The 25661-nt window shown below is 40.4% G+C and overlaps 1 protein-coding gene across 1 annotated transcript in view; it reads right to left on the bottom strand.

The window, feature by feature from the left end:
* Nucleotides 1–25661, bottom strand: part of IPO11 (importin 11) — a 104632-nt gene extending 78971 nt beyond the window's left edge. The window contains 5 exon segments of the mRNA XM_086628948.1: nt 1384–1456; nt 11694–11794; nt 16143–16286; nt 16570–16651; nt 25606–25661. Coding sequence (XP_086485074.1) covers nt 1384–1456; nt 11694–11794; nt 16143–16280 — 312 coding nt within the window. The 5' untranslated portion in view covers nt 16281–16286; nt 16570–16651; nt 25606–25661.

Raw genomic sequence — 25661 nt, 5'->3', positions numbered from 1 at the left:
TAAAAAGGTTCCATCTCAGACTGCAACTATAGTCTCAGAACTGTAGAACTGCTCATCAGCAGTGGAGTTCATAACTATAAAATATACCATACTATTGTCTTAACAAGCAAACTGATTAAATCCTAACAGAGGTATGGAAAATTATTGCTAAAAACTTTGACTTGTTTTACGCACAATGCCATTAACACTAACTTTCTAGAAATGTGAGTATCATGCAATCACTTCAAAATTAAGTATTTGATAAACTTTATACTACCGAGTAGTAGCATAAATGGCACACATTTTATGATCCAATATAACACACTTCACAGTTCTTTTTGGTTGAAACAAGTAATATTTAGCCCTACTTTTTACACTGCGACTATGTCTGCGCTACAAATTAGATATATTTCCCATGTCCACCTGCATTTTAAAAAATTGCATTTGAAATAAAAATCTTTAAATTCTAGTCAAAATTGTCATTGCACAGAAATCTTCTACAAAGACTAAATTACCCTGATTTTGTTACATTGCTCTAATCCTAAAAATAACATTAATTCCATCAAGGATTCTTGAAAAGTTGAAACAGAACTCTCTGCAGAGTGGAAGTTTGTTTGCTGTACGTGTTCTTTTTAAGCTTTACCTTACATAAACAATTTCTACATTTTCTTCAAAAACTTCTTTAAGACCTATCTTAAAATATTAGTAAATACTTCCTTGCAGAAACTCATACTTAGATGAGCAAGAGTAAGTTGGCAGAAGGAAGACTGATTCATCTAGCATATGCATACCCTGAGCCCTTAACATCAGGTCTACACTCAATTTAACAATAAGTCCTTAATCAAAACAGTAGCTTAAAATTAGTCACTTTATGTAAGACAAGACATATATTTGTTCAACATCATATTGAAGCTTTATTGTGCCTATTTGAATTCATTAACACTGTTAACGAGACATGTGACAGCAATACTGCTTAGGTGGGTTTGTGCAGCAGCATTCTCAAGAGCTCATTCCTGCTACACCACCACCACACTTCCTTGTATGGCTATACTGGGAGTCGAATCAGAGAACAGACACAGCTGAAAATAGAAAAATCACGCAGGGAGAGAAGGTTATTTTTGAGATACATCCATTCCCTGAACCATTTCACCAAACAGTTGCATAACCAGTGAGGGACAACATTAACCACCACTTCAATACAAAACAAACCAGAGAGACAAACTGCATTGAATAATGGTCTGTGGAAAAAGATCTTACTTCAACAAAAGATCTGTCTGAAAGGCAACATGCACATTCCAACTTGTCAACTTTAGTATCATTATTACTAAACACTTTGTAAAGAGAGAAACCAAATTATACCAATACGAGCATTTGGACAATAATAATTAATCTTTCATCACTAACCTGATTCACTGGCTCATTAAAGTTGGTGATAAGTCCAGCACGCAACGTTGTTTTTTCTTCTTCAGAGAGAGCACTGTCAGAATATATTTGAATATTATTTAGTTTTCAATAAAAACCAACTACATCATTCATATTTACAATTATTTTCTCACCATTACTAGACATATAAGTTAAATGATCATTTCCATTTGTGCACCTGTGTTTGACTGGACAAAGATTACTTTTATACGCCATTTTCTTGAAACTAATGCATTTCAGTTTGATAAACTATCACGAGAATATCTCTTGTTTTTCCACTATTTCAAAGATATTTAAAAACAGAAGGAAGAGAGAAAGAAATATTTCCGAGGCCTTGTAACCTCAGGTTTTGATGTGACCTTTGTAAATGCAAATGGTAAAATATAAAGTTCACAGAGTAAGGTGCCCAGAGACATTAGAAAAATAAGGGAAAACTGTACAAACTATAAACTGATTGTTATTAGACAGTTATTACCGTGATGAATGATGACTTGAGCTTGACTTTGGTCATGTATACTAATGGATCATGACAAAAAGGTGCCCAGTATAAGGCAATCACGGTAACATACGACAGCTCTTTTGCAAAAGCAATAATCTTTCTCTACTTACTAACAAGCAAGTCACATAGCTACATGTAAAAATATGGATCTTTTGAAAATTACACCTTTGAGTGAAAAATAGATTGATATAGTCTTCAAAACTGCAAAGAAAACTAGTAGGAATAAATTCTAAGCCACAAAAGTTAATTTTCATTCAAGTGAAGCTTTATGCTATCTTTATACTTCCTTTTAAGTGATCTCTATCAGTTTAACACTACAAGTTACAGTATCATATCACTCCTGTACTACTTCAGGCTTTATATGACCCATTTAATCTTCTTTGAAGTTCTAAGCAAGAAATATAACAAACTGCTTTTAAAAATCCTTTGTTGGTATCTATAGACTATACAATTAGAAGAGAAGAATCCACTTTCATTTACTGATAGCACCTAGAAGGTTGTTTCTTGTACACGAAGACTCATGTTGCCACTCAAGGTTGTTTAGATGAAACTTTCACCTAACATTGCAATAGTTTAGAAGCATGCATGCCATCATCACATCTCAATGAAGTCTAGTGGCTAGAAATTAAGAAGATTAAACATCAACACAACCACTTCCTGCTGTGTGACCTCAGGCATGACACTAACCTATTAATTTTCTATAGTGAGATTGAAAATGATGTCTAAAGCTCCCTAAAACACAGCTTTCACGTTAATCTAGACAATTACTAAATTTTCATCTCAAAATAATAACAAGCAGGATTTACCCTAGGATCAAACATTTGCGATAAGTCAAAAGTTTTCACTTTGTTTCCCCTCTGTACGTACCACAAATACTCACTATTTCCTAAATCAAAGACCTATAATTCTAAGTATAGCATACAAGGAGGGCAATTTATTGCTTCAATGGTGACTCAGAACTGCACACCAAATCTTATTTTCAAAGATAATTTACAGCACTCAGGAACCACATTCAAATGACTTTTCATCCAGACTTAGGCTTTAAGATACTTTCACATAAAACCAGATTATGCCTGAAAGCATTTGGGTAAAGTTTACAAAGCAATTTCGCAATAGTAAAAGTTTTGTGCAAGAAACTATTTCAGTTATTAACCCAAAGTTACTAGATGACATTTTGGGAAAATAAATTTCTATAGTCCTTTCTTTTTGTTGTCTTTAAAACACAGAAATGCATTCTCTAATTTCCACACATACAGGCATACTCTAAGTGCTTTTCTAAAACTTGCAAGCTACCACTAATACAATTAAAAAATTTAATCTCCATTAAATGTAACTGGCACAACAGCTCACCTTTAATGATAACAGAAAGCACCTAAGAAAAATGGTTAGTAAAGAAAAAAAGAAACTGCTGCACTGTTTTATTTCATTTACTTTGTGAGCTCATGAGGCTCCTTGCCTTAATTGTTTTTTCATAATTTTAATGAATCATAACATACACATATTCTAAGAGCATCAACCATTCAATTTGTTACTTACAATAAATAAAAATGCAGTCATTAAGCATTTGCCATTGCAAATCAAACCAAAGAAGGAAAAGATATAGACCCGTGTGGATGAACACCTCAAATGCAGAAGCTTATGATAAGCAAAATGGACAAAGAGTAAAGAAAAAAAGAAATAATCTAAGAAACCAACGCAGATGCAAGTGGTGTACTGCATGATGTGACAGAAATTGAAGAATCTCTAACGGTTCACCAGAGAGTGGATGGAGGAATTTTCCGTTCAGATAATACGACAGTGGCATCTGCTGGAGACCGGATCCCCAGCGACACCCTCACCCCTGCAGCAGTCAGAGACTGCCACAGACAGCGGTGATCATTATCCTCCTTTAATATATTGCAAGAAAGGTCCACAACTCCATACAAAAATTATAGACAGGCTAAAAGTTAGGAAGAACATGTGTCATTCAACAAGTAATTTCCCTCCAGCACCGAATTACACGAAATCAAAACTTAAACCGAGTTCTTCTAGAGATGAACTTCTAAGTATTTATGTTGTAGCCTTTCACAATCTGCAATTTCAAAGTTTACTATATTTTTTGGAGTTTGTGATATGGGAAAAAACATATCCAAATATTTAAACAGTTCTTCTGAATAAGTCTATTGGTTTCATAAAACCAGAAATCCAAACCTGAAGAGTTATTTACAATTATAATTAAAACAACTAAAACCACATATTTGGGAAGTACTACTGAAGTTGCCAACATGGTAATCAAATCAGAAAATAAAGTCCACAAAAGACAAAATTTAAAAGTAATTTTCCGTAAAATCAAAAACATGTTCAAGAAAAGGAACTCTGGATAACACTTGAATTAAAGAAAAGCCATTTCTGAAGAAACCAAAGCCATGTGCAAAATCTTAAAGTGAGACCACCTTTTCAGAATAAAAAAAAAAGGTCAAACTGTGCCTGAAAAGAGTCTATGACAATCCTAGGCTCTTCTCCACAGCAATCTGGAAGGTTGCCTGAGAAAGCAAGAGGGAGAAAGTTCATACGCTCATCTCTAAAAATCACTCTCACTGGAAAACGGTGCTTTAAGTCCAAGGCACATGGAGAATAAGTAGCATGAACAGGGCAGATAGCATCAGTCAATGTGTGCAAAAACCTAAATATTTCAGAAAGCTCACTTTTTCTTGAAAGAAAAAAAAAGATGTTTGTATTCACTGTTCTGTAGCTATATATATCAGCAGAATTAAACACTCAACTACTGTACTGTCCAAAGAATTTACGATCTCACCACCTTCCTGCTTTATAGTAGAAGCAGCTGAGAAACCATGAATGCTCAGCAGAAGAAAGGTAAAGCTAGTCCTGCTCGATTCAACTGGAACTAACTTCAGCACACTTGTACAACAACAGAGGCATTTCACTTACTGAGAAAATTCTTGGAGACTGAAAGTTTACGTACTTGTGCAGAACTTTCAAGACAAATTGTTCTAAAAGAAACCATCTTCAGCACTGATTTACTAAGGAATTACGGCTTTATGAACACACTATCCGTCTGTAAGAGCTCTCCTCCAACTCTTGTAATTCTTCCAACTACCAGGCAAATTTCAACTACATTTGGCAAAGAGCAGATATGTCAATGGTATGATTTTTTTCCTCGGATTTTGTGAAAATCAACAGCTAAGTAAAGCAGAAAGACCTGAGTTAGCATCCCCCTGAGAAAAAACACAGGTATAAAATCAGTCCTTTTCTTCGAGGAGCAGCAGAAACCAGTCACCTCCAAATCCAACATCTGCTTTATCAAACAAGCTGGGTAGACCAAAACAAGCTTTGAGGAACTACCATGGATGGATGTGGGACAACTGCTGATGCGAGAGACAAGATCAAAGTCAAGGATTTTGCAAGGACAAAAAAAATACAGCCTACAATGAAACCCTCATTGTAAGTTAGTTGTACAACTAATTACAAAACAATCAAAAGAAAAATTATAGCTTAAAAGCAGCACTACTCAAACTGCCCTCAACGCATTCTGCTAAGAGAAAAGTGATCTGGGTAAGTGCAAAATACGGGCAAGACGCCGCATTCAGAAACTGAGAAAGAAAATTAGAAATGGAGAAAAAGATGGATATAGAGTGCAAATTTGATACATATTTACCCCATGGAATTTTTAAAAGCAATAAACAATTTTTAGAAGTTATTTTATACATCAATTGTGTTAAATTTCAAATGGAAAATTAAAAATGGGGAAAAATTTGACTTGTACTGGAAATTTAATTTTCATTTAAGATTTACCTCACAGAATCTTTAATCATAGAATCATAGAATGGCATAGGCTGGAAGGGACCTCAGAGATCATCTAATCCAAACTCCATGTCATGGGCAGGGACACCTCTCAACTAGATCAGGCTACTCAAGGCTCCGTCCAGCCTGGCCTTGAACACCTCCAGAGAGGGGGCAGCCACAACCTCTCTGGGCAATCTATTCCAAAGTCTCACCACCCTCATACTGAAGAATTTCTTCCTAAGATCTAATCCAAATCTTTTCTCCTTCAACTTAAACCCATTTCCCCTTGTCCTATCAGTGGACACTCTTGTAAAAAGTCCCTCCCCAGCTTTCCTGTAGGTTCCCTTCAGGTATCGGACGGCAGCTATTAGGTCCCCCCAAAGTCTTCTCTTTTCAAGGCTGAACAATCCCAGCTCCCGCAACCTGTCCTTGTAGCAGAGGTGCTCCAGCCCCTGGATCATCTTAGTGGCCCTCCTCTGAACACACTCCAACAGATCTATGTCTCTTTTATGGTGGCAACACCAGAACTGGACGCAGTATTCAAGGTGGGGTCTCACAAGAGCAGAGTAGAGGGGGAGAATCACCTCTCTTGACCTGCTGACCACGCTTCTCTTGATACGTCCCAGGATGCGATTGGCCTTCTGGGCCGCATGAGCGCACTGCCGGCTCAAGTTGAGCTTCTCATCTATAAACACTCCCAAATCCTTCTCTTCAGGGCTACTCTCAACCCACTCTGTGCCCAGTTTGTATTTGTGCCTAGGATTGGCCCGACCCAGGTGAAGGACCTTGCATTTTGACTTGTTGAAGCTCATGCAGTTTGCACTGGCCCAATTCTCAAGCCTATCCAGGTCCCTCTGGATGGCATCTCTTCCCTCAAGAGAGTCCACGGCACGACACAGCTTGGTATCATTGGCAAACTTACGGAGGGTGCACTCAATGCCGTCATCCATGTCGCTGACAAAGATGTTGAACAGCACTGGACCCAGAACAGACCCCTGAGGAACACCGCTTGACACTGGTCTCCGTGTAGACATCACACCATTGACTACAACTCTTTGAGTGCGACCATCCAGCCAGTTCTTTATCCATCGAGTGGTCCATCTGGCAAATCCGTGTCTCTTCATTTTAGAGACAAGGATGTCATGTGGGACAGTGTCAAACACCTTGCACAAGTCCAGGAAAATGACATCCGTTGCTTTACTCATGTCAACCAGCGCTGTAGCTTTGTCGTAGAAGGCCACTAAATTAGTCAGGCATGACTTGCCCCTAGTGAAGCCATGTTGCCTGTCACCAACCACTTGGTTACTTTTTATGTGCCTTAGTACAGCTACCGGGAGAATCTGTTCCATGATTTTACCTGGCACAGAAGCAAGGCTGACTGGTCTGTAGTTTCCCGGGTTGTCCTTGGTCCCTTTTTTAAAGATGGGGGTTATGCTGGGCCCTTTTCCAATCTGTAGGAACCCCACCAGACTGCCAGGACCTCTCAAATATGATGGCTAGTGGCCAAGCAACTTCAGCCGCCAGTTCCTTCAGGACCCATGGATGTATCTTATCAGGTCTCATGGACTTGTGCACTTTCAGGTTCTCTAGATTTTCCCGGACTTGATCTGCTCCTACGCTGGGTGGTTCTTCACTTTCCCAGACCCAGCCAATATCCTCTGTGATTTGGGTGGTGTGGTTCAAGTGGTTGCCAGTGAAGACTGAGGCAAAAAAAGTTGTGGAATATTTCAGCCTTCTCCATGTCCTCAGTAACAAGGTCACCCGTATCCTTCTGGAGAGGCCCCACATTCTCTCTTGTTGTTCTTCTTTCTCTCACATACCTACAAAATCCTTTTCTGTTATTTCTAATATCACTGGCCAGATTTGACTCTGTCAGGGCCTTCGCTTTTCTAACCTGGTCTCTGAGTACACGAGCAACTTCCTTGTAATCATCCCAGGTTACCAGTTCCTGCTTCCATGCTTTGTGTATTCCCCTTTTGTATTTGATTTTAGCCAGGAGTTCTTTGTTTATCCATATAGGTCTCCTGGTGTTTTTGCCCGATTTCTTCCTTTTAGGGATGCAATGCCTTTGAACTTGGAGGAGATGATCCTTGAAAGTCAACCAGCAATCTTGGGCTCCCAGTCCCTCCAGGGCTTTATCCCATGGCACACTACCAGGGAGGTTCCTGAAGTGGCAAAAGTTGGCTCTTCTGAAATCGAGGGTTTCAAGCTTGCTGAGCTTCCCCCTCTTAAAATTTGCAATGGGAACAGCAAATTGAAAGATTTACTCAGTTTTTACCTCAGTTCATACAGTAAAATTGTAGTCACTATTTCTGCAGGAAACAATGTGTTTTTCATCAGAAGAGCTACTAATATCTATCTAAAAATATTAACAAATTGGAATAAAATATTTTAATTGCTTCAAACAATGCTTGCTAAGTACCAGTAAGGCATCGTTACCTGATCACTTAAACCACCATGTCTTTGACGTTTCTACCTCTCGCATAAAAGAGACTCCCAGCCCTTGGTGTTGGAGGTGTTTTGCAATTGTATACTAATCCACATATACAAAGACTCTAGTGCTTTGAATAACAATGAAGGAGTACTATACTATTTAAAACATCCTCCAGAAGCCTCCAGACTGTCCTTTAGGAAGGCCAGGCAGGTGAGACAAGGAAGAGGTGTCACTCTCCATGTCAATGACCAGAGCTCCACCTGAGGATGGATGAGGACCTGACTGAGAGTTTATGGGTCAGGATTAAAGGGAGGGCAGGGACAGAGGACATAGTAGCGGGAGTGGGAGTCTGCTACAGACCACCTGACCAGGAAGACCAAGTGGATGAGGACCTCTACAGACAGATAGGAGTTCACGTTCATGAGCTCTTGTCCTCATAGGGGACTTCAACCACCCCGATATCTGTTGGAGGGACAACACAGCAAGGCATAAGCAATTCAGGAGGTTCCTGGAATGCAGGGATGATAACTTCCAAGTGACAGAGGAACCAACGAGGAGAGGTGCTTTGCTGGACCTTTTTCTCAGCAACAAAGAGGGGCTGGTGGGAAACATAAAGCTCAAGGACAGCCTTGTCTGCAGTGACCATGAAATGGTGGAGTTCAAGATTCTTAGGGCAGTGAGGAGGGTGCTCAGCAAGCTCACTACCATGGATTTCAGGAGAGCAGACTGTGGCCTCTTCAGGGATCTACTTGGTAGAGTACAATGGGATGAAGTCCTGGAGGGAAGTAGGGCCCAAGAAAGCTGGTTAATATTCAAGGTTCACCTCCTTCAAGCTCAGGAGCAGTGCATCCCAACAAAGAGAAAGTCAGGTAGGAACACCAGGAGGCCTGCATGGATGAACAAGGAGGTCCTGGACCAACTCAGACACAAAAAGGAAGCCTCCAGAGGGTGGAAGTAAGGACAGGTAGCCTGGGAAGAACACAGAGAAATCGTCCAAGCAGCCAGAGATCAGGTTGGGAGAGCAAAACCCTGATAGAATTAAATTAGGCAGGAACTGGAAGAATGAATAACATTCTTCTCCTCCCACTGCAGGAGAAGATCAGGTTCAAGACCATCTAAGGAACCTGGAGGTGGACAAGTCCATGGAACCTGATGAGGTGCATCCATGGGTCCTGAGGGAACTGGCAGATGAAGTTGCTAAACCACCATCTATCATATTTCAGAAGTCGTGACAGTTCGGTGAAGATCCCACCAACTGAAAAGGGGAAACATAGACCTCATTTTTAAAAAGGGAAAAAAAGGAAGATCCAGGGAACTACAAGCCAGTCAGTCTCACCTCTGTGCCTGGCAAGATTATGGGGCAGATCCTCCTGGCGACTATGCTAAGGCATATGGAAAATAAGGAGGTGATTGGTGACAGCCAACATGGCTTCACGAAGGGCAAATCATGTCTGACTAATTTGGTGGCCTTCTACAATGGGGTTACAGTGTTGGTGGATAAGGGAAGAGCAACTGACATCGTCTACCTGGACTTGTCCAAAGCATTTGACCCTGTTCCGCATGACATCCTTGTCTCTAAACTGGAGACACGTGGATTTGACAGATGGATCACTCAGTGGAATTGGCTGGATGGTTGCTCTCAAAGAGTTGTGGTCAATGGTTCAATGTCTGAGCGGAGAGCTGTGATGAGTGGTGTTCCTCAAGGGTCAGTATTGTTTAATGCATTTGTCAGTGACACAGACAGTGGGGTCGAGTGCACCTTCAGCAAGTTTGCAGATGACACCAAGTTGTGTGGTGTTGTGGACATGCTGGAGGGAAGGGATGCCACCCAGAGGGACCTTGAGAGGCTGGAGAGATGGGCCTATGATAACCTCATGAAGTTCAACAAGGCCAAGTGCAAGGTCCTGCACGTGGGTCGGGGCAATCCCAAGCACAAGTACAGGCTGGGCAGAGAATGGATTGAGAGCAGCCCTGAGGAAAAGGACTTGGGGGTGTTGGCTGAAGAGAAGCTCAACATGAGCCGGCAATGTGCGCTGGCAGCCCAGAAAGCCAACCGTGTCCTGGACTGCATCCAAAGAAGTGTGGCCAGCAGGTCAAGGGAGGTGATTCTGCCCCTCTACTCTGCTCTCGTCAGACCCCACTTGCAGTACTGCATTCAGTTCTGGAGCCTGCAGCACAAGAAGGACATGGACTTGTTGGAGCAGGTCCAGAAGAGGGCCACAAAGATGATCCAAGGGCTGGAACACCTTTCCTATGAAGACAGGCTGACAGATTTGGGGTTGTTCAGCCTGGGGAAGAGAAGGCTCCGGGGTGATCTTATAGCAGTCTTCCAGTACCTGAAGAGGGCCTACAAAGAAAGTTGGAGAGGGACTTTTTGCAATGGTATATGATGATAAGACAAGGGGCAATGGCTCTAAACTGAAAGAAGGGAGATTTTCATTAGATATAAGGAAGAAATTTTTCACTGTGAGGGTGGCGAGGCACCAGAACAGGTTTCCCAGAGCAGTTGTGGATGCCCTAACCCTGGAGGTGTTCAAGGCCAGGTTGGATGAGGTTTTGGGCAACTTGGTGTAGTGGCAGGTGTCTCTGCCCATTGCAGTAATGCTGGAACTAGATGATCTTTAAGGTCTCTTCCAATGCAAACCGCTCTACGATTCTACGTAGAATTTCATCACTTTTCCCTCTTTTGGGGGATCTTCAGAAAAACTTACGATGTAAGGCAAAATACATTAAACTACCTCAAACAAAGAATATAATGAAAATCATGCCATACTTTCTGAACTGCCTTAGATTGAGGATCCATAAAAACTCAAGCTGGAATTTCAATTTACACCCTACACAGTCTGGCAGTGATGTCCCACCTATTTATATTACTAGCATTTAAGAGATACACTTAACACTTCCAGGTCTGTCTTAGTTCCTGAAAAGAGTGAAGGAAAATTGAAAGCTTTTTAAATTACACCTACATTTTAAAGGAAAAAGAAAAAACCTCATGGAAGTTCTGTAGGTATTGCAAATTGTAATGGCACTATTTGTAACTTTTAAGTGAATTATTTGGTGCTCAAGAATGCTGGTTAGATTTTTTTTAGCTGCTTTGGAGAATTTTTTTGTCATGCATTATCAGAACTCACATATGGGAACAACAAACAACAAAGACCAGAACTTGTCATCATGACAGCTGCTTCTTCTTTCTCATGTTTATATTCAATACAAATTATTAGTCAGCTCAAATGAAATGTCTCCTTAATAGTCTCTCCAAGAGACTTCATACCTTTCATATCTGCCACTATCAGAAAGTCCAGGTGTTAGCTTTATAGAGCTTATCCCGTCATGTCAAAATCTGGTATCTATGAAATAGCCTTCTAACCCAATTTTTAAAAGTAAAACATGAACAGAGTTGTAAGAAGTAATATCAAAACAGACTGGTTCATTAGCGAGTCCTAGTGTTGAGACATTTTATCAGTTTCACCATGAACTTCCATCAACCAAGAAACTTGCTGTTTTCCAGTTTGGAGAGTGTAACAAAACCTACAAAACCTACTGTAGAAAGATAAGCAGAAGAAAATCAGAACTTACTGTGGTGCAACCCGTCTCCAGTAGCGATCAATTCCATTTTTGAAGTACAGCACAGCTAACCATCTTACATTCACATCCAAGGCATGATTCGTAAAGATATTCTGTTTAAAAAAAAAAAAATAACAGTTAAAAACTGCTCAACACACCACAGGCAGGACAGAATTATATAAACATATAGACAGGCATATGTATAAACACACACACCTCTGTATGTACAGGTGTATATAAACAAAATGCATTAGTCAGCATTCAACAGACAAGTGAATCATAGAATGGATAGAGTTGGAAGGGACCTCAAAGATCATCTAGTTCCAACCACCCTGCCATGGGCAGGGAAACCCTCCACTACACCAAGTTGCCCAAAGCCTCATCCAACCTGGCCTTGAAAACTTCCAGGGATGGGGCAGCCACAAGTCCTCTGGGCAACCTGTTCCACTGCCTCGCTACCCTCACAGTGAAAAATTTCTTCCTTACATCTAATCGAAATCTGCCCTCTTTCAGTTTAAATCCATTGCCCCTTGTCCTATCACTACACGTCCTTGTAAAAAGTCCCTCTCCAGCTTTCCTGTAGGCCCCCTTTAGGAACTGGAAAGCTGCTATAAGATCATCCCAGAGCCTTCTCTTCTCTGGGCTGAACAGTCCCGACTCTCTCAGCCTGTCTTCATAGCAGAGGTGTTTCAGCCCTCAGATAATCTTCGTGGCCCTCCTCTGGACCCGTTCCAGCAGCTCCATGTCCTTCTTGTGCTGGGGACTACAGAGCTGAACACAGTATTCCAGGTGGGGTCTCACGAGAGCAGAGTAGAGGGGCAGAATCACCTCCCTTGACCTGCTGGCCACACTTCTTTGGATGCAGTCCAGGACACGGTTGGCTTTTTGAACTGCCAGCGCACATTGCCAGCTCATGTTGAGCTTCTCATCCACCAGCACTCCCAAGTCCTTTTCCTCAGGGCTGCTCTCAATCCATTCTCCGCCCAGCCTGTACTTGTGCTTGGGATTGCCCTGACCCACGTGCAGGACCTTGCACTTGGCCTTGTTGAACTTCATAAGGTTCTCACAGGCCCATCTCTCCAGCCTCTCAAGGTCCCTCTGGGTGGCATCCCTTCCCTCCAGCGTGTCCACAACACCACACAACTTGGTGTCATCTGCAAACTTGCTGAGGGTGCACTCGATCCCACTGTCCAGGTCACCAACAAAGATGTTAAATAGCACTGGTCCCAGTACCGACCCCTGAGGAACACCACTCGTCACTGGCCTCCACGTGGACACTGAACTGTTGACCACAACTCTTTGAGAGCAACCATTCAGCCAATTCCTTATCCACTGAGTGGTCCATCCATCAAAACCATGTCTTGCCAGTTTAGAGACAAGGATGTCGTGTGGGACAGGGTCAAATGCTTTCGACAAGTCCAAGTAGATGATATCAGTTGCTCTTCCCTTATCCACCAACACTGTAACCCCATTGTAGAAGGCCACCAAATTAGTCAGACATGATTTGCCCTTCGTGAAGCCATGTTGGCTGTCACCAATCACCTCCTTATTTTCCACGTGCCTTAGCATAGTCGCCAGGAGGATCTGCCCCATAATCTTGCCAGGCACAGAGGTGAGACTGACTGGCCTGTAGTTCCCTGGATCTTCCTTTTTTCCCCTTTTTAAAGATGGGGGCTATGTTTCCCCTTTTCCAGTCAGTAGGAACTTCACCAGACTGCCACGACTTCTGAAATATGATAGATGGTGACTTAGCAACTTCATCTGCCAGTTCCCTCAGGACCCATGGATGCACCTCATCAGGTCCCATGGACTTGTCCACCTCCAAGTTCCTTAGATGGTCTCGAATCTGATCTTCTCCTACAGTGGGCGTTTTTTCATTCTCCCAGTCCCTGCCTTTGCCTTCTGTGGCTTGGGCTGTGCAGCTGGAAAATTGTTTCACAAGTGAAACAATGCGTTAAACAATTTTTAAAGATTACAAACATGCTTATCACTAGCCCTAATACTTGATCTATAAAACGTAAACCCAACATATAGGGCACATTTATTTCTAATCTCAGCTGGCTGAGCATGAAATAAAACGATACTGATTACTAGCACCAGTCCGTTACCACACTCTTTAATGACACAGCTGGATTCTGACTAGAATAAGAAATTATTTTGTATTGTGCAGTGTCACAGGCTTCAGAGACCTTTCGGGTGACATCTTCATTATGTTGACATGTACCAAGAACCATCCTGACTACCAATGTTGACCACAAAACAGTGACCTGGTAGGACAGCAACTCTCAAACTTGCCTACGCTTATTCTAGGAAATTAGTTTCTACTACTGAAAAGCAATATATCTATATGCACAGATATATCTGTATCTATCTGTATACACTTTTATGTACCTACAAGTATATACAGACAGACACAGAGGGATTATTTTATAAAGTAATGTTGTAAAATTAACCAACCAGGAAAAGATAAATAATGGCAGGCTATTGAATTTTAATACAGGTACTACTCTGAACAGCAGCTATCCTCCTGTTTTCCAGTGCACCAGATGGATTCTTCTTGAGGGGGCGAGATGTTACTCCCTCCTTTAGGGAGTAAACAGGAGTGAGCTCAGAGGTTTCATTACACAGTGCACTGTAGAAAGAGAGCATACCACTTGTATCAATTGATTTTAGAAGGCCACTATGAAGGGACAAGAAAAATCCAGGTATTCAAGTCAAGAGCACGTGCTACTTTTGGGTGCCATGTTTGAAGAACTATAAATAAACCCTTCAAAGAACTCAGCACGATAGAAACCTGGGACCTCATCAGTCTTTTTCACTATAAATTCAAAATTTAACCTTCTCTCAAACTCTGTTTCTATAATAGTAACAGCTTTCCAGATATAATGTCCAACACAAAAAAAGCCTTCACAAACTCCAATCATTAGGAAGCAAACAGACTTACATAGCAACAAAGGTATCGACTCCAAAACTAGCAATCTTTAGAAAAACATCAAAAAGCTTCAGCTCACTGATAAACACCACACAACATGAAAACAATCTGTGTCCAGTAAGTCTTCCCTTCCTGAAGCTCATTTAGGAAGAGCGATTAAATCTCTGGAAGATTTGACCCTTCCCAAACACAACTTCAGCATTTTACAATACAAAGAGGAAAATTCAAACACTGCTTTAGCCTCGTATCCATGAAAAGTATTGCAAAACAAATGAAACATGGAAAAAGAAAACTACTTGTTCTGAAACTTCCATTAAGCTTTCAAATTACCATTTCCCTCTTTGCTAAAGTATTCATCAGAAACAAAGCTTCCTTAGATGAAAATACCATAAAACTAGACTGGGCCTGAACAAGAAAGGCAAAAAAAGGCCAAGGTATCTACACAAGAACCAATGAAACCTCCCTATATACTCTGTATCTGTAGGTGAACTTCCCAAAACAAAGTATTTCATGTAACTCACTAACGCTATTCTGGAAATAACGGGAATGAAGCTAAACAATACATAAACTGTTACAACTGGCAGAGGACAGAGGTTGCTTTTCAAAAACAGTCACTCTATTGCTGACTTTTCAGCTCTGTTCTTCAGAGAGAGGCACAGAAACTACCTTTAATAACTCCACTACATATTAAAAATTGTAGATTCAAAGACGCATGTTTCATGGTTCACTACAATTTTCTCCATCCCAATCATTCCAGGGAAAAACATATCTGACAGTAAGTAATCATATTACTTCCCACATCCCATGGAGATTGTCTTACCAACTCTCCATTTATAATCACCTGCTGCCCCCCACCCTTTTCTGCTCCACCAAGGTGCCAGCTATCTTCTCTCCCAGGCAGTCCCCCTGTAGTAATCAAGTTAGACAAAGTAGTACAGATTCTATTCTTCTATTTAGTTTGGAACATTCCTGTTTACATTTCACGCTTGAAGAAGGCTGATGTGTCCCCAAACCAACCTACTTAACCACATTATCAGAATTTACAGCCTTTGATCCTTTTAAACCCTGCATTTTCAGCCCTTACATTTAAAACTAACTCACATCAATTTCAGTTACACCTGCGAGTGCTTGATCTGTCTACAACCCGATCTGTAAGCTCTCACAGCAGACATCCTGAAAATAAAGAATGCCCAGTCAGTGGCAATTTCTGCTGTTTTCTATGAAGATTATTTGCTATCACAGAAACACTATGGCAAAAGCAGTGGCTAAAACACAATTTGACAGCTTGAAAGTCAGATTTTTTTTCTCCTCTTTCTCTAAATCCCCTGACTCGCCTTCAACTTTCCAAACAAATGAAACAGAGGGTCTGCCTAGAACAGAACATGTTACTCCACAACTCTGAGTCATTCACCCTATACACTGAAGCCAACATTTGTAGGAAAAGCAGTTTATCTGTGCTTTTAAGACTATTATAAACATACACATAGGAATCAAAGTTTAGTTAATAGCACTTTTCCACTGTATCTTACCAACAAGACTGAATAAAAACCTGGCTGTGTCTCCCACTGCTTCAGTTGTTCCTCAGCTGGCTTCAACACTGCAGTATCTTGACTAGTAGCTTGGGTCAAGACTTGCAAAACAATAGTGCTAGCACTATTGAGATCCATGAAAATCTGAGAACATTCAAAAAGGAGGAAAAACACTTCAGAAAAAAAGACAGCAAAGACAGATATTCTCCATTCATATTATCTAAACACCCCACACCAAATGTTCATTAGACTACACTGTGTAAGATAGCATTACACCCACTCACAGGTAGTGTTAAGGCATGGTGATTAAAATACTTTGTTTTCAGAAATCTCTCAGCAGAAAAAGTAAACATTAAGCCTATGATTACATGCACATTTTACTAGATTAGAGGAATTATAGGAAATACTTTGATTATAAACCAGTTACCTCCCCTGCAAAGCACAGCAAACAGAGCAAAACCCCAACTAGCGATGACCTCAGCTGTAGGCAGAGCAAACCATGGGCCTGTCTGAAAGAGGCAAAGATGCAGAGTATTAACATTTTTGTATTTCCCAAATAGTTTTTCCCCCAAAAGAGAAAATGACCCATTTCAGATAGTTGAATTTTAAAATTCAAATTGATCTAGACATTTTATATCGATTAAAAGAGGATGAGTTATGGTTTCACAATTAGTCCTAAATGAAATTGAACTTCCCTCAATATATCTGTATTACTTCATTATCTATTTAGCATAAAAAATGCTAATCATCTAAACTAAGAATGCCAATTGCCTAATTGCCTACGTAAGTACACCCTTGTACTCTACAAAGGCAAAACAAAACACTGCTCTCCAGAGGACACAGAGATTACATTTATAACAACTGCAGAAACAGCATTACAACAAATTAAAGAGAAACATACATAAAAGCAGCTATGAAGTCTGACAATTAAAATTGTTTTTCCGTTTATTAAAATGTCTGTTTATAACCTCTGTAAACTTTTTGTGATTTAGATACCTGTTAGAAAACTTCAGTATATAACTATTTAAGTAAATAACCAAGCAGAGCTTCTCTTCAACAAACAGGCTTGAGGATTTGCTCTTGCTTAACACTAAAAAAGTTTATTTTTCCAGCCTTCAGGGAAAGGAAAAAAACAAAACAAAACAAATGTGTAAAATTGTTACAGTGATGGTAAGAAAGCTAGAGATATGAAACCTTATTCTGGCATAGCCTTAAAGTTTTGATATTTTGAAAAAAACACCACCTTAATAACAAAATTAGCAACAATATGAAAGACTTTTTATACTACTAACAGCCTTGCACAATTTAAAAAATAAAAAGTATACATAAAAATATAAGAACTCACAACCTGTAAGTCTTCAATCATTCTCAACAAAAACAGACTAAAAGTTGAAGGTCCTAAGGTTAAAAAAAAATGTACTTTCAAGACTACAAAATACAGTATTAAATCTCTTTTACAGCAATAATTGAACAGAATAAGTAACTCAACCTCTGCTTTATACTTCCCATGTGATGCTTTTTTTTATTTCTCTGCTTTGACTGTCCTGTGTATCGGGTTTGCAAGTTTTGGTAGTGAGGGGGCTACAGGAGTGGCTTCTGTGAGAAGATTCCAGAAGCTTCCCCTATGTCCAACAGAGCCAATGCCAGTCAGCTCCAAGCTGGACCTGCTGACGGCTGAGGGCAAGACCATCAGCGACACTGGTAGCACCTCTGGGATAATGTGTTTAAGAAGGCAGAAAAAAAGAACTGCTGCAGAAACCAAAGCCAGGAAAAAGGAGTGAGAATATGCGAGAGAAAAAAACTTTGCCAACACCAAGGTCAGTGAAGGAGGGGGACGAGATGCTCCCAGTGTGGAGCAGAGATTCCCTTGCAGCTCATGGTGAAGATCATGGTGAGGCAGGCTGTGCCCCTGCAGCCCATGGAATTTCATGGTGGAGCAGAGATCCACCTGCAGCCTGTAAAGGACCCCATGCCACAGCAGGTGGATGCACCCAAAGGATGCTGTAACCCCATGGGAAGCCTGCAATAGAGAAGGTTTCTGGCAGGACCTGTGGAAAGAGAAGCTCATGCTGGAGTAGGTTTGCTGGCAGGACTTGTGACCCCGTAGGGGACCCACACTAGAGCAGTCTGCTCCTGAAGGACTGCACCCTGCGGAAAAGGTCCATGCTGGGGCAGTTCGTGAAGACATGTAGCCTGTGTGAAGGACCTCAGAACAGGCAGTAAAAAGAGGTCTTTAGTTTCAATATCTTTAAACGTCTTCTTTTTTTCAGATATTTTGACATCTTAAGTACATTAGTCTGCCTTCATCACTGCACAGTCAAAACTGGCCATGAAGTAGGAATGTAATGACAACACCAGAAAACACTGGGTTAACTTGTAAGGCTCACAATATGAACTCCGTATTCACAACATAAAGAACTTGAGTAAAATAAGAGTACACAAGAAAAGCAGCAATAAAAGATATATTCAGATTTTTCTGGTATAAACACTGTAGCATTGAAGTACCTAGCATAGCTAACAGAATTTTAGAGCACCTAAAAATAGTAATGCAGGAAAGGGAGAGGAAAAGAAAGATATGAGAAAAATCATAACAGAAGTAGGTGTAGAGTTTGCACTAAGGAGGAAATCACAGCTCAATTCCTGCATGATCAAAATGACACTTCATGTTATGAAGTGATTTCATTTATTTCCATTCAAAAAGTCGTACACTTTCAAAAGACATATAGTCTTATCTTACACGAGTGAACAAGACCTGAAAGTATAATTCTGAAGTGCCTACTCAACTGAAAAAATGGCAGGCCATCAGTTTCATTATCAGATGAAAACCAAAGAGAGAACTTCTGAAAGTTAGGAAGCTGGCAGAGTACGTGTATGTAAACAAAATGGCAAATAACTTCTGAGAAGATGATTTTAGGCCTTCTGCTGAACAGTGTTTTTCAAATAATGAGTTGCCACAGGAAAACTGTATGTGTAGCAACAGTGAATTTGCAGCACATGCCCAGGTATTTGCTTAAGATTCATTGCAAGGACACATTCGTTTGACTATGGATCATTCATGTAACAATTGATTTTGCACTACAAAACTAAGATCAGGTCAGCTAAATTAAATTATTTCTCAGTTACATTCAAATCTGACACAGAAAAGGAGGCTTTCCCCCTCACCAGAACAGTGCTTCTACTAAAAATTCTACTATACTTCACCTAGAATAGTTCTCATCAGAAGACTTACTTATTGAATTTAGTACAGTACGAACACAAAAACCATGAGATTTTTTTCCTTATTTCAAAATAATTAGCTGGCAGATCTAAAGACAATAACAAAAAAATCAAAGAGAAATAATCACAAAGCATCTTTTTTATTAATATTTCTCATTCTTGAAAAGGTTTGTATTTTTATTTAAAAATTGGAGCAGTGATAGTTGCTCAAAAAAAAAAAAAAAACAAAACAGAAAAAACCCTACAATCAACAAGAAAAAACAAACCAACCTTAGTCAGTCAGAACATAAATTCATTTAACCCAATGTTCTGTCTGTCAAAGAACACAGCAGATGCCCAAGTCAGAACAGGATAACCTTCTAGTGATATTTCAGAAGAATGCTCTTCCATCCTTCAGAAAACTGTGGTTGAAGGATTTTCTAGTAAGAGGTAGGAAATTTAAACTTAATAGCCCTCAAGAGATTTAGTCTTCCACGAATTTGCACAGCTGCTTTTTGAACTCATAAAAAAAACAGTCCTCACACAATAACATTGGATGAGGCTGTCCTAAGCAAAATAACAAAATTGAAGATAAAAATACTAATCTCTCTGAAGACAGGGCAACTTTTAGATAAAGTTTATAAATAACATAAAATGTTTAAGGAAGCAGTATATTCTGTATGATTTGGATGGCAAAAAATTAGCTGGAAAGACTTCTGATAGATGTATAACAAATCCAAACGGCAAGATGCACAAACGGCACAAATGCTTCACTACGGCTGGGATTTTGCAAAGTCCATTGCAAACGTAACATCAGAACCCACGCAGAACAGAACAAGATGATGCCCACTGCTTTCACGTTTAAGAAATTCCTCTAAACAGTTTCTGCTTTCTTCTGTAAGTCACTCACTGCACCAAACTCGAATTTGCAGTTTAAGCTAGCTACAGATCAGTTAAGCTGACAGAAAGAGGTATAGTCACCAAAATAAATAGTACGACCCTCTGCTTGTCCCTGCACTCCTTAAATATCTGAAGCTGGAGGGAGCGGGGAAAACGCAAGGGTTTTTGTTTGGACCAAGCTCCCAGTCATTTCCATGCCACACAGTTAAAACAGGTCCATGTGCTAGGCATAAAAAAGCAGGCAAAAGGGACGCAAGCAGCTCCTTTGCTGTGCCACAGATGTATTGCCACTTCTCCCACTTACTACTGGGAGATCCATGACCTTACATTAGTGTCCTTTGCAGTACTGTAAGAGTGAACGAGTAGCCATGTTTAGGGATCATAGAATCATAGAATGGTTAGGGTTGGAAGGGACCATAAAGATCATCTAGTTCCAACCGCCCTGCCATGGGCAGGGAAATCCTTCACTAGACCAGGTTGCCCAAAGCCTCATCCAACCTGGCCTTGAACACTTCCAGGGATGGGGCATCTACAACTTCTCTGGGCAACCTGTTCCACTGCCTCACCACCCTCAATGAAAAAAATTTCTTCCTTATATTTAATCTAAATCTCCCCTCCTTCAGTTTAAATCCATTGCCCCTTGTCCTATCACTACACACCCTTGTAAAAAGTCCCTCTACAGCTTTCCTGTAGGCCCCCTTTAGGTACTGGAAAGCTGCTATAAGATCACCCCGGAGCCTTCTCTTCTCCAGGCTGAACAGCCCCAACTCTTTCAGCCTGTCTTCATAGCAGAGGTGCTCCAGCCCTCGAATCATCTTTGTGGTCCTCCTCTGGACTCATGCCAGTAGCTCCATGTCCTTCTTATGCTGGGGACTCCAGAGCTGAACACAGTATTCTAGGTGGGGTCTCACAAGAGCTGACTAGAGGGGCTGAATCACTTTGCTTGTCCTGCTGGCCACACTTCTTTTGATACAGCCCAGGATACGATTTGCTTTCTGGGCTGCCAGTGCACATTTTGCTTCAAAGGATCTCCCTTTGCAGCAAAATGCAGTGCTGTGGTATTAGCAACTCCCTTTTCCTCACAAAAATCAATCTTAACTCCAGAGGGGAAAAAAGCAGTATTTTTCTTAAATCTTAAAAAATTAAAACCCATCAATTACCAGATTCAATACAGAAAAATGAAACAATACCATGCCTTCAAGATAGCTTCAGCACACCTGTTGGCTAGAGAACATTCAAGTAAAACTAATTCCTGCAAAGCAAAACTACAAGTTCCTGCGATCTAATCCTGTATGTCAATCATCCTTTGCTTCTCTGTCTTATCAAAATGTGAAGTGAGCTTAAAGCAAACTTACATACTATGACAGAGTCAACTTAATAATCATGCCCAAAACACCAAAAGTGGCAGGGGATGGGGGGGAGAGAAAAAAAACAAGCCAAAAAAGTCAAGTCATCTGAGCATGCTGTTCCACAGACACCAGCAGTGGCTAGGGGAGGAAAGAGGAATATATGACTTCTAACATGGCTGAGCTCCTAACAGGCAACTCCTAACCACACAGGTGCAGCTCCTAACAGGCAACTTCAATTCTGATGAAGTCTCTCCTCATGCTCCCTTCTCACCAAAAGGATTTGTATTGGGAATCTACCCTCTGCACACACTCTGTAAGATGACTGACTCAATGAGGGCATCAGTTCATATCTCAAGTTGATGGGATCCTCCCAAAGCACAGTTTTACTTTCAGCTGTGTACAGATGCCTTTTTAAATCAATTTCTGGAGATATAACACAGCTGTACTTGAGTTTAAACTCAGATTTCTCAAATAATAACATGTTGTGACCCTATCTTTTTTTTTTTTTTTAAAGTGATGAGTCAGGGCCTCTTCAAATCATAATTCACACAGAAGACATGCAGGTGCTCTTAAACCCAACAGAACAGCAAAGGCTCATGAGTATCAGCTCCAATATTGCGGGATAGAGACAATTTTCATCTCTCACAAATCAGGCTTTTCTGTTGCACAGCAAAAGCAGAGGGACATGGGTTACACCATAGATCGGTTACCATCACAGGGACAAGGATTTTCTCCACAGTCTGTTGGGTACTTCTAGAGCTTAACTCACTGTTGAACAAGTTCTACAAGACTGTCCTAGAGATGAAACAGAGGAGGTGAGTATTAAGCGGCTGCCATCTTTTTGGGTACTTTCACAGCCATGAGGTGTGAATAGAAATGCTGGTGGAGCTTGTCAACCTTACAAGCAACGTTTTCCTAGAAGGAAGGTAGAGCCTGCACTTTGAATCACAACAGCCAGAATTTCCAAGTTTGATCATTGGGTAAAGTTTGCATTTCCCATCTTTACTTACTAATTTCAGACTGTCTTCACAATAAATATTAAGCAATTTCAGAAATGTTTCTTGCTTTCTGCGGTTCATACCCACTGCTATCATAACTACATAGCACACATCAGGTGGAGGATGACAGAAAAGAAATCCCTTCAATTACAAAGCATTGAATGCTGTCAGCTGCAAATTCAATCATGGCTTTATTTCCAGGCCAGAATTTCTTCTTGTATGAGGCAAAAGAGCCTAATCACACACAAGGAAAAGCTGCTCTCCAAAATCCCACTAAACATACACACAACTGAGACAACAGCTTATTCTCAAGTCTCAGTCGACAGGGAAAAAACTCATGAGCTATACCTAGAAGATAAGCAACACATCAAATGCCACGAGGCAGTGTCTTCAGAAACCACAAGTACCAGTACCAGCTCCTCATCGTTACCATTCAATGTCCTGCACTTACATTCCCATTCCCCAACTCCTGTATCTTCTTTCGCTTGCAAAAATCCAAAACTCACTTCTGTCCTACTCATTCCTTAATTCCCTTTGTAAGGGAGCATCTGCATACACAGTTTACTTAAAGAGAACATTCCAGTCTCTTAAATGTTCTGCCATACTAGGTTAACGCCTTTCCTCAGTAGTCGATCCTTTTGCCAGAGGCAAAAAGAGTATCCAGGTACTTTTCCCGTAACACTGAAACACATCCGAATTTTAGAATCACATGTCAGTTATGAAAACAAATCAAGGACTGCCATACATCTGCAAGGCAACAAAACAAAGGATTTCATCAGTAAACACCTCCACGTTTTACTTTTTCTGGACTTCAAAGAAAGCAAAATAACACCTCACTCATATCCAAGCCACTAATTCTGTACATTTTTCTTATCTTTTGTTAAGATTTCAATAAATTCCTTTCCACTATAACGAGGCGCAAGAATGCATTCAGTTAAGATTCTCTGAACTCAGAAGGAAAGAAAGTGGTAAATATATCACCCAAAACACAGTGTGTTCTCACAGATAACGCAAATACAAAATGGGCTACTTTAAGTGGAACGCGGCAAGCAGCTCTAGGGATGCTGTTATCCTCCTTTACTCGGCAGTATCCGAGACGGCTTTTAGAACACCATCTTCAATTTTGTCATCACAGTACTCCCTTTCCCCAGTTCAAGAAAGAAGTGTAGAAACTGGATAGAGGCCACAGCTACTAAGATGGTCTGGGGTCTAAAGCAAATCACCTTTGAGGAGAGATTGAGGACTTGATTAGTAAAACGGAAGCTGAAGGAAGACTTAGTAGGAACTTACAACTAACTTCCTGAAGGGCTCTTACAAAGAGAACACAGAGAAAAACACTTCTTGTCAGCAGATTATGTAACTAATAAATAACTATAAAGCTACAAACTGCAGCTTGGGAGGTCCAAGCAGAAACTTAAAGACTGTCTTTTCCAGCACATTTATTTTAAGGAAAACATGAAAAACAAAGTTTCCTTTCCAAAAAGCCACAAGAACAACTTATGGGTCACCTTCTGAAGCAAGTAACACAAATGTTAGCATTCACGGCAGTATCAGTACAACATATTAGCAATGCTTTTACAGATAGTGTCAATTTCAGGAACAGTGTAATTACACCAATTTCTCTCCGGCCTTCTATGAACTTTCCCGCGAGTCTCTTTTCTAACACTGTAGTACCTGTATCAATCATGCCATATGTTAGTATTCCCACCGAGCAGAAAAAACAAAAGAACAGCCAGTATCCTGGCAATTCAAGGTACTACTTAAAACCACTAACGAATACAATCACTACAATGATTAATCTTAGTCATTACTGAGATTTTTCCAAAACAATAGATTATTATTTCTTTATGTAAATGAACAAGGCTGTCTACACTTTGCCCTATTTAAATCAAAGTACACAAATAGAAATATCTAAGTAGGAAAGTTACGTTTGTGGTTTTTTTCCCCCCATACTGCTACTGACAGAAATAGAGGAATAGAACTTCTACAAATTTTACTTTCACAAAAACGTAACATGGAAACTAAAGCCAAGGTCTGAAAAAAAACAACAGAATGCAAAAGACACAAAGGATAAAAGAACAAAGACCAAGGAGGAACACAGGAATAAAGGACACCAGTAAGCAACAGTGACCATTACATTAAGGGAAGTAAGTCAGATGATATTACAAATACTGAAGAGAAGAATGGCCTTTCAGGTTAAACAGAAAGTACCAAACTGACCAAAAACTCCTAACAGAAAGAGCAGCCAGTAAAACAACGATAGTGGGATTATTCCACAGATTTGCCTGGATATAACCCATAAGAAACCCTGTCACAGGGTTCAGTATTGATGACACAGAAAAAGCTGAAGGGATACATAGAGACAACAGAAGAATATTTTTAACATTTAATAGTAAACTTACAGGATGGCCAATCTCACAAGACGAATCTTGTTCCTATGACTTCTTCCCAGCTCATCTCAATTTAAGAGATTTTCCACAAGACACGACAGAACACTCTACAACAAACTAGTGTGCAACAGCTGAAACAGAAAAGCAAGCTTCAGTCTGTTCTCATGCTCTGAAACGGCTTTAAACCATTTCAGTTTCACCACCATTTAAACCTGCTTCTGATGATATAGTTCTTAAATATTACATGCAAAGCCTGGGAAACAAAAACCTTTATTATGTCACTGATATGTATGGTATGCCCTTTTTGCAGAAGGGTACAATGAAAGAACGAGAGAAGAAAAGCAGAGAGCAATGGGAAAAAAGAAAGCGTTAAACCGAAGTTTCAAGAAACCAAAACCCATAAGGAGCACGCTATTTGCAAAGACTGGGACAGTTCTGGTCCGTTGCGAGTGCTAATTTGAAAGCCACGGCAAACACACCACAGACATCGCTTTATGTCTGAGACGCAGGAAGCAAGGTACACAGACGCAGCAGCTGGAAGCAGTATCACTACTGTATTTAGGGCCACGTTCTCACATTTTACACGGGTTGTTGTCATCTTCTAAGGCAACAAACCGGAGAAATAACTCACCGTCGCTGCACTGACCCTGCCTTTGATCGAGGGAAGAACTTGCTTTACAGTCAGAC

Source organism: Tauraco erythrolophus, chromosome Z (assembly GCF_009769465.1).
Source record: "Tauraco erythrolophus isolate bTauEry1 chromosome Z, bTauEry1.pri, whole genome shotgun sequence".
Lineage (NCBI taxonomy): Eukaryota > Metazoa > Chordata > Aves > Musophagiformes > Musophagidae > Tauraco > Tauraco erythrolophus.
This window is presented reverse-complemented; position numbering and strand designations above follow the sequence as displayed.